The sequence below is a fragment of the Trichechus manatus genome, unplaced genomic scaffold, assembly GCF_000243295.1.
Source record: "Trichechus manatus latirostris isolate Lorelei unplaced genomic scaffold, TriManLat1.0 scaffold00254, whole genome shotgun sequence".
In the NCBI taxonomy this organism is placed as follows: domain Eukaryota; kingdom Metazoa; phylum Chordata; class Mammalia; order Sirenia; family Trichechidae; genus Trichechus; species Trichechus manatus.
This window is the reverse complement of record NW_004444190.1, coordinates 206,730-217,024: the sequence shown is the minus strand read 5'-3', so window position 1 is coordinate 217,024 and position 10,295 is coordinate 206,730. Positions and strand designations below refer to the sequence as shown.

General features: G+C 37.5%; 1 protein-coding gene across 1 annotated transcript in view; it reads left to right on the top strand.

Moving 5' to 3' along the window:
- PRIMPOL (primase and DNA directed polymerase) overlaps nucleotides 1–10,295 on the top strand; it is a 75,849-nt gene that overhangs the window by 19,747 nt on the left and 45,807 nt on the right. The window contains exons 2-3 of the mRNA XM_004389667.3: nucleotides 6,880–7,118; nucleotides 9,837–9,934. Of these exons, the coding sequence (XP_004389724.2) occupies nucleotides 6,939–7,118; nucleotides 9,837–9,934 (278 nt within the window). The 5' untranslated portion in view covers nucleotides 6,880–6,938. The remainder of the gene's footprint in view (nucleotides 1–6,879; nucleotides 7,119–9,836; nucleotides 9,935–10,295) is intronic.

The following is a 10,295-nucleotide window of genomic DNA, read 5'->3' as shown; positions in this document are numbered from 1 at the left end:
CGTTCTCAAGGGGAATGCTTTCAAACTCTCTCCATTAAGAATGATGTTGGCTGTTGGTTTTGCATAGATGCCCTTTATTGTGTTGAGAAATTTCCCTTCTGTACCTATTTTATTGAGAGTTTTTATCAAGAATTAGTGTTGGGCTTTGTCGAATGCCTTTTCTGCATCAATTGAGATGATCATGTGATTCTTTTCTTTCCTTTTAGTTATTTGGTGGATTACGTTGATTGATTTTCTAATGTTGAACCATCTTTGCATACCTGGTATGAATCCTAATTGGTTGTGGTGTATTATTTTTTTGATATGATGCTGAATTCTGTTGGTGATAATTTTGTTGAGAATTTTTGCAACTATATTCATGAGAGATATTGGTCTGTAATTTTCTTTTTTTGTGTCGTCTTTGCCTGGTTTTGATATCAGGGTTATGCTGGCTTCATAGAATGAATTTGGAAGTGTTCCTTCCTTTTGTATGTGCTGAAATACTTTGAGTAGTACTGTTATAAGCTCTTCTCTGAATGTTTGGTAGAATTCTTCAGTAGTGCCATCTGGGCCAGGGCTTTTTTCTTTTGGGAGTTTTTTTGTTATTACCTTTCGATCTCTTATCTTGTTATGGGTGTCTTCAGATTTTCAACATCACTTTGTGTTAGTTTGGGTAGGTAGTGTGTTTCTAGAAATTGATCCGTTTCCTTTAGGTTTTCCAATTTGTTGGAGTATAGTTTTTCATAACACTCTGTTATAATCCTTTTTATTTAGTTGGGTCTGTTGTAATGTCCCTCATTTCATTTCTTATTTTGGTTATTTGCGTCCTGTCCTGTTTTTCTTTTGTCAGTCTGGCCAGTGGTTTGTCGCTTTTTTTGATCTTTTCAAAGAACCAACTTATCGTTTTGTTGATTCTTTCTATTGTTTTCGCATTCTCTATTTCATTTACTTCTGCTCTGATCTTTATTATCTCCTTTCTTCTGGTGGCTGTGGGCTTTTTTGCTATTCTCTTTCTATTTGTTCGAGTTGTGTAGTTAATGTTTTGATTTTGTCCCTTCTTTTTTGATGTGTGCCTCTGTTGCTATAAGTTGTCCTCTGAGGACTGCCTTTGCTGTGTGTGTCCCAAAGTTTTTGGTATGATGTGTTTCCATTCTCATTTGATTCTAGGAATTTTTTTATTCCATCTCTGAGTTCTTCTATTACGCAGTGGTTCGTAATCAGGGAGTTATTCAGTTTCAATGTAATTGATTGTTTTTCATTGCTCTTCCTGTTGTTAATTTCTACCTTGATGGCATTGCAGTCAGAGAAGACACTTTGTATTATCTCAATTTTTGGATTTTGTTGAGGGTTGCTCTGTTACCTAAGATGTGGTCTGTTGTGGAGAATGCTCCATGTGTGTTGGGAAAGAATATGTAGTTTGCAGCTGTTGGGTGGACTGTTCTATATATATCTATGAGGTCAAGTTGGCTGATTGTGCCCTTTAGGTCTTCAGTATCTTCGTTGAGTTTATTTCTAGATGTTTTGTCCTTTACTGAGAGTGGTGTGTTGAAGTCTCCTGCTATTATTATGGAACTGTCAGTTTCTCTTTTCAGTGTTAGAGTTTGTTTTATGTATTTTGGAGCTCTGTCATTGGGAACATAGGTGTTTATTATGGTTATGTCTTCATGACGGATTGTCCCTTTAATCACTATATAGTGTCCTTCTTTGTCTTCTATGGTGGATTTTGTTTTAAAGTCTATTTTATCTGAGATTAGTATTGTCACTCTTGCTCTTTTTTGGTAGCTGTTTGCTTAATATATTTTTTCCATCCTTTGATATTTAATAAATTTACATCTTTAAGGTGTGTCTCTTATAGACAGCATATTGATGGATCCTGGTTTTTTATCCATTCTTTCACTCTCTGTCTCTTTATGGGTGCATTTAGGCCATATACATTTAGTGTAATTATTGATTGGTGTGAGTTTATTACTGTCCTTTTGTAGTGCTTTTTTGTTGTGGTGCTGACGTTTTCTTTGTTCCTCTTACTCTCTTATGCTCAATTCCTTTTGTTTGTGGATTTTTTTAATTTCTTTTGTATTCTAGATTTTGTTTTTACTGAGAGGTTTTGTTTTTCTTTTTTCTTTTGATGGGTAGGTTTGTTAACTTTCTTTGTGGTTACCTTGAAATTTACTCTTATCTTCCTAGGTTTGAACCAGTCTATTATTACTTGGTATTGCCTTGCCTTTCTCTCCATTAGAAGGTTCTATACCTATACCGTTTATTCCCTCTTTTATTATTTTGATGTTGTCATTTACAGATGAATCTCTCTGGTTCCCTGTTGTAATGTTTTTGGTTTTGTATAGTCCTTGAGAGTTCATTTCCTAGGTTGGTATTTGCCTGGTATGATCCTGCATCCTAGATTCAGCCTGTGGTCTGATGTTGTTTGTTCACAGTCCAAAGGACTCCCTTTAATAATTCTTCTAAGTTTGGTTTTGTTTTTACATAGTGCCTTAATTTCTGTTTATCTTGAAATGTACTAATTTCATTGTCATACTTGAATGAGAGTTTCGCAGGGTATATTATTCTTGGCTAGCAATTTTTTTCTTTCAAGGTTTTATATATGTCATCCCATTGCCTTCTTGCCTGCATGGTTTCTGCTGAATAATCCGAGCTCAGTCTTATTGTTTCTCCTCTGTATGTGACTTTTTGTTTTTCTCAAGCTGCTCTCAAAATTCTTTCTTTGTCTTTTGTTATGATATGCCTTGGTGATTTTCTTTTGGGGTCTATCCTATATGGGGTTTGTTGAGCTTCTTGGATGGTCAGCTTTTCATCTTTCATGATATTGAGGAGGTTTTCTGTCAGCAGTTCTTCAATGATCCTCTGTTTTTTCTATTTTCTCCCCCTGTTCTGGAACTCCGATCACTCACAGATTTTTCCTTTTGATTGTATCCCACATATTTCTCAAGGTTTCTTCATTTTTCTTCATTCTCTTTTGATTTTTCCTGAAACAGTTGTATCCAAATGTTTGTCTTCAATTTCACTGATTCTGTCTTTCATCGTTTCAAACCTGGTCCTCAGCCCTTCTGTGACACTGTCCATTTCTAAAATCTTGTTGTTTATCTTTTGTATTTCTAATTGTTGCTTTGGTATGATTTCTAGTTGTGAATTTATTTTAGCATTTTGTTCCTGTATTATTTTCCTAAATTTTTCCATTTTTTTTTGGTCTGTATTTTCCATGAATTTGTTTACCTTTTTCATGAATTTGTCGATTTTTTCCTCATTGTTATCTGCTTTTTGCTTCAACCTTTAGATATCTGTGAATATCAGAGATTTGAATTCCCTGTCACTTAGTTCTAGTGCCTTTTCTTCTACTGGAAAGTCATCTGGTATTTTATTTTGGATGCCTACTGGAGTCATCGTTTTCTTTTTTTATATATGTTTTGATATTTTCTGTTGTCTTTGGGACATTCAGTAGTTATTTTCCTCGCTTATTGATTGTAGATTTGTTTTGTCCTTTTTTCTTTTATTTGGTTATGTCTGAGCAGGCATGCTGTGCATTCTTTGTTGTTTGCTCGTCTTTGGGCATGATACTTTTCACCTCCATGTCCAATGGTCATGGTCAGTTGCTCAGCTGTGGTGCAGCAGGGCAGGTCCAGCTAAACGGGAGTTTCTTGGATGGGTTGTTTGTGGAACGTACTAGGGCTGACAGGGCATGCTGGGAATCGGTGCAAGGCAGGTTCCAGTAGGCCGTGCCTGTGCTGCTCATAGGTTTCATGTTCACTGCACTGTGAAGGTGGGCAGGAATGAGGGGAGAGATTGTGAAGTGTGGAGCTAAGATGGGTGTGGGAAAGAGTAGAGAGAAGATAGAAAAACAGGAGCCAAAAGCAAAGAAAAAAACAAACAAAAAAGAGTGCTAAGGGAGCTTGCCATTGGAGTAGAGAGATGAGAGAGCAAGAAATTAAAAAAAAAAAGGAGGAAAAAAGGTAAAAGAAAAAAATAAATAAAAATTAGAAGAAAAGAAAAAGAAAACAAAGCCCCTAGGGATCCCACCTGTGTGGCTACGAAGACTGGGTAACTCCTAGGCCGCAAAGTACAGCCTGGCTAGAAGGGGTAGTGGTGTTACACAGCGCCAGGTATTCAGTAAACAGGAAAAAAAGGTAAGTGTAGAGAGACAATAAAGTGAGAAATGAAGAAAGACTAAAAGGGAAAAAGGGAGAAAAGAAAAGAAAACAAAAAAGATATCCCCAGGGATCCCACTGCATCGCTGCGCAGACTAAGGAAGTAACTCCCATGATGCGCAGTACAGCCCATCTAGAAGAGCCTTTCAAGCAGAGAAAAGAAAAAGAAAACAAACAAAGAAATCAAAACAAAGAAACATAAAGCCCCGGGGTTCCCACCAACGTGGTGGCACGGTTCAGGAAGTAGTGCCACAGTTGAGTGGCATTTCGTAGCCTTTCAGAAGGCAGCAAAGATGGCACACAGAGCCAGGTATTTGAGAGAAAGGAGCAGGAGGTGGTGAGAGGTATGGTAGAAACCAAAAGAAGCGGAAAAAAGCAACACCAGCAACAAACAAATGGCACTCAGGAAGCCAGCCACTGTGGGTGAGTGGAATCCAAGAAGCACAGGACTAAAGCTGGTGCCTCGTGGCCAAGAGACTGTGGCCACAGAAGTAAGAGGAGGCTGAGTGGGGTTGAAGAAGGGTGTGGGGTGGGAAAGGTATATCACTGGTTACTGGTTGTTCTGTCTCCTGCTGGGAGCTCCATGAAGCTGTTTTCCTGTACTCCCTGTTCACCAATCTCTGGTAGGAATCGAAGACGGCAAATCCGTGCTGCATTAGCTGCTTGGGACCTCTGCACGTATCTCTCCTCACTCTGTTTTCTGTCATTTTCTTACTCCATTAGGTGCTTGCCTGAGTTCTTTATCTCTTCATTTGATGCTTAGGATTTCAGGTTTGATGTTTGTCTCTGTTTAACTTCGTTTTTCAGGTCTTTGCTGTGGAGGGACTGCGTGGTGCTTCTGTCTACAGTGCCATGTTGCCCAGAAGTAGGCAGCATCTCTTGATGGGAGGAATAGCAAAGAATTTATGGCTACTTTAAATCTACAATGGAAGTCCTCCCCCATCCCTTCTAAAAACCCATTTTCTTTCCTTTGTAAGCAAACCATAATCCTAAATTAGGAATGCATTGCCTGGCCCCTCACCTTGGTATGGCTAACATGGAAGCCATCATATGGAAACAAATCACCCATTACCATAGACGTCCAAATCAAAATCTAGAAAATATTGTAATTCCTTTTCATCCACTGAGCTATCCTTCCAACTAAAAGTTGTATTGATAGAGAAGTGGGAACAAGGGACAGAAGCAAAGAAAAAGGGAAATAAGAGCTGCACAGTGGTACCTGGTAATGGATTCTACCCTGAGCAATAATAGCACAGGAATGGTGGCCAAGGTAGTAGTGCCAGGCTGGGCCAGATGGATAGCACTTGATTAATTAAATGAGTATAAGAAAAAATCCTAGTGATACGAAAGTGCCAATATTTACATAAAACCTTGTAATTTATGGAGCATCTCCCTATGTCCTATCACACTTATCCTCAGGGTAACTGTATGAAGTATTTAAGGTGATGCTGATTCCTATTTTGTAGTTAATTAAGCTAAGTTCCAGGACGTTTCATTAACCTGTCCAAAATCATAGCAGTATTAAAATGATAGAGGAGCCAGGATATAAGGAATTCTGATAACCAGCTGTCTGAGTTTGCTAGTGCTACTGTAACAGAAATACCACAAGTGGGTGGCCTTAAAGAACAGAAATTTATTATGTCACAGTTTAGGAGACTAGGAGTCCAAATTCAGGACACCAGTTATAAGGGAGGGCTGTCTCTCTCTTTTGGTTCTGGGGGAAGGTCCTGTCTCAGCTTCTGTAGCCCCAGTGTTCCTTGACAATCTTCACATGGCATCTGTCTCCCTCCCCCACCCATCTTTGTGCTTCTTGTCTCTTTCTTTGCTGCTCCTTATAACTCAGAAATGATTAAGGTTAGGGCACACCCTACAATGATGTGGCCTTGTTATGTAACAAAGAAAATTCTATGCCAAAGTAAGATTACATCCACTGGTATTTGTTGTTAGGTGCCATTGAGTCACTTCCCACTCATAGCGACCCTGTGTGCAACAGAATGAAATACTGCAAGGTCCTGCACCATCCTCACAATCATTGCTATGTTTGAGACCATTGTTGCAGCCACTGTGTCAGTTCATCTCCTTGGGGTCTTCCTCTTTTTCGCTGACCCTCTACCTTACCAAGCATGATGCCCTTCTCCAGGGAATGATCCCTTCTGATAACATGTCCAAATTATGTGAGATGTAGTCTCACCATCCTTGCTTCCGAGGAGCCATCTGGCTGTACTTCTTCCAAGAAGAAGTTTGTTTATCTGGCAGTCCATAGTATATTCAATATTCTTCACGAACAGCATAATTCAAAGGCATCAGTTTTTTGGTCCTCCTTATTCATTGTCCAGCTTTCGCATGCATATGAGGCGATTGAAAATATCATAACTTGGGTCAGGCATACCTTAGTCCTTAGAGGGACATCTTTGATTTTGAACACTTTAAAGAGGTCTTTTGTAGCAGATTTGCCCAATGCAATACGTCGTTTGGTTTCCTGACTGCTGCTTCCATAGGCATTGATTGTGGATCCGAGTAAAATGAAATTCTTGACATCCACAGGTATAGGGGTTAAGATTCCAACACTTATTTTGGGGGCAAACAATTCAATCCATAACACTAGCCCTGTTCTCTTTCCCAGTAAAACTTTATGCAAAAAATCAAATGTAAAACACAAAGTAAGCTTTAGGAAATGAGTTTTGAAATTTTACCAGGCAAAATATGTTCAAAGCAAATTAATATCCTTTTTTGTTTGTTTTAGCAGTGATTGATAGAAATCTTAAATGGGAGAGGATTGATTCTTCCCATGCTTCTGAACCAATGAAGAGAAAATGGGAAGCAAAACTGAAGCAAATTGAAGAACGAGCTTCCCAATATGAGAGGAAACCTTTGTCCTCAGTGTATAGACCAAGGTTATCCAAACCAGAAGAACCACCTTCTATTTGGAAACTGTTTTATCGACAAGCTGAAGCTTTTAATTTTGTTAAAAGCTGTAAAGAGGTAACTATCTCATCTCCTTCCATTTTTTTAAAGAACTACGGAGCCGTGGTGGCACAGTGGTTAAGCACTTGGCTGCTAACCAAAAGGTCTGCAGTTCAAATCCACCAGCTGCTCCTTGGAAACACTATGGGGCAGTTTTACTCTGTCCTATAGGTTCACTATGAGTCAGAATTGACTCGATGGCAACGGGTTTGATTTTTGGTTATAACAAGATTTTTAAAAATCTCATTTGTCTTCATCTTAGGTCATGTACTATACCAAGAGAATTTAATGGCAATCTTAATATCACAAGATTTAGGAATAATACCTCTGAATCATAAACCATTTAGTTTATATTAATAATGAAAAATAATGATATATGTAGTACCAATTAGTTTAAAAAGGAGCCCTGTTGGTGCAGTGGTTAAGTGCTTAGTTGCTAACCTAAAGATTGGTTGTTCAAACCCACCAGCTGCTCCTCAGGAGAAAAATGTGGCAGTCTGCTTCTCTAGAGATTTACAGCCTTGGAAACTCTATGGGGCAGTTCTACTCTGTCCTGTAGAGTTGCTATGAGTTGGAATTGACTCAATGGCAGTGGGGTTTAATTAAACATTTGTAATGACATTTAAGTGAAGCTGTGCTTCGAAGAAGAGCGATCATATTCATAGACTGAAAGAGAATGAAATTGCTGTCAATAAAACTAAAACAATACCAACAGAAATATGAGAAAATGAATGAATGGAGTGTGAGGTTTTTAGGAAGAAGAGAAAGGACAGTTGAATTTAAGAGATAGAAAACAAAAATGTGTCAAACATTATAAGCTTAGAGTAAGCCCTAGAACTTAAATCATAACGCCAAAGCAGACTTGTACTTTGTTTTCTACTATTTCCTTTTGTGCTTTAGTGTAGTAGGGTGGATTTATCATAATAATTGCCAACATATTAGGCAAATAAGAGGAAGAAGTGGTTACTACATGCCAGTCTCACCAAAAAATTAATAAATGAAGCAACAGATGTGTATTGCGCATCCTTTGCTGGGCACTGTGGAGAGTATAAAGAAGTAAAATGAAAAGAAGAGATGAATATGTGAAATCTAGTGTAAATATGCTGTGCCTCTGATCATTGAAGTTAAAAAAATTAAAAGTGTTCTAAGCTTTTTAGGAGGGGGACCTTCTTTCCCTAGTAAAGAGAAGCTCACTCTAAAGGTTAGGAAATACAAGAAAAACCTTTCTTATTTTGTAAATTCAGGCATGAGAATTTAAAAGATTAACAGAAAGCTGATTCATTTTAACTTGTATTTAATAAAAGATGGAATGGTATGATAGCTGGCCTTTCCAATTACTAGGCTATAATTATTTCAAAAACATTTTTAATAGGATCAGGTAACTGAGTCCTGTAGCTCCTCACTCTTATGAAAATGAAAGTTTAGTTCCTTTATAGGCTTAACAACTACCTTTAGCTTAGTGGAACCAAAAGGATCTTATGTGTTTATTCCTTTATTAGAAGACAGTCGTTATTACAGCAGATATAAATACTTATACTTAATCAAATACCACAGTAATTAGCCTTAAAAATTTGTTCCCACATACATTTTTATATGTACTAGAGAATTTTTTTTTTTTTTGATAAAGTTAGAATCACTTTTTTTTGTGCTTTGGATGAAAGTTTACAGAGCAAATTTATTTCTCATTAAACAATTAATACACATTGTTTTGTGACATTGGTTGCCACCTCCATGACATATCAGCACTCTGCCCTTCTCATCCTTGGGTTCCCTATTACCAGCTTTCCTGTCCCCTCCTGCCTTCTAGTCCTTGCCCCTGGGCTGGTGTGCCCATTTAGTCTTGTTTTGTTTTATGGGCCTGTCTGATCTTTGGCTGAAGGGTGAACCTCAGGAGTGACTTCATTACTGAGCTAAAAAGGTGTCTGGGGGCTGTACTCTAGGGTTTTCTCCAGTCTCTGTCAGGCCAGTAAACTTGGTCTTTTTTTGTGAGTTAGAATTTTGTTCTACATTTTTCTCCAGCTCTGTATGGGACCCCCTAATGTGATCCCTGTCAGAGCAGTCAGTGGTGGTAGCTGGGCATCATCTAGTTGTGTTGGACTCAGTCTGGTGTAGGCTGTGGTAGTTGTGGTCCATTAGTCCTTTGGACTAGTCTTTCTCTTGTGTCTTTGGTTTTCTTCATTCTTCCTTGCTCCAGATGGGGTGAGACAAGTGGAGTATCTTAGCTGGCTGCTCACAAACTTTCAAGACCCCAGACGCTACTCACCAAAATAGAATGTAGAACATTTTCTTTATAAACTATGTTATACAAATGGAGCTAGATGTCCCCTGTACTAGACAATTTATTAATTAATCTTAGCCCAAGTTATTTACAATAATGCTTAGGTAGTTTTGAAAAATAAATTTAATTTAATAAATTAGCAAACTGTGACAGGAAGTGAAACTATAGTGATAGAATTAAGAATGGCTTTTAATCATTTTTTAAAAAATCTGGATATTCTAATTCTTTCTACCTTGTACATGTATTATTTGAGTGTTTAAAAGTAAATAAATATAAGTACTTAGATTTTGATTGGCATAGATCTAACGATTATTTTTCTTTCTTTTAATAATACAAATGTTTAAATTCCAGGTTTCCAAAAATTGAAGGGTAAAATTCTCTCTGAACATTTAATAGCTACAGTTGAATTTAGTTTGCATTTTATGAATTTTTTAAATATTATTTTTGATTTTACAAAGGATATTCATGTATTTGCTTTGGAATGCAAAGTGGGAGATGGACAACGTATTTACCTCGTAACAACCTATGCTCAGCTTTGGTTTTACTATAAATCCCGGTAAGTAGTTTATAAACGAACAACACATTAAGCTAACATTATGTTTATTTCATATAGTAATTTTGTGAAACTAATTCAGATTGAATTGGCTTTCACAGTTCATGACCACAGAATCAGTTACTTGTTTGATGTTAGAATTGAGTTCTAGAGTTCTCCTGTTATACCAAAAACCAAACCCATTGCTGTTGAGTTGATTCTGACTCACAGTGACCCTATAGGACAAAGTAGAAGTGCCTCATTGGGTTTTCTTTTTTTTTTTTTATATTGTACTTCAGGTGAAGGCTTACAGAACAAATAGTTTCTCATGAAACAGTAGTACACATGTTGTTTTATGACATTGGTTAACAACCCCACAACATAG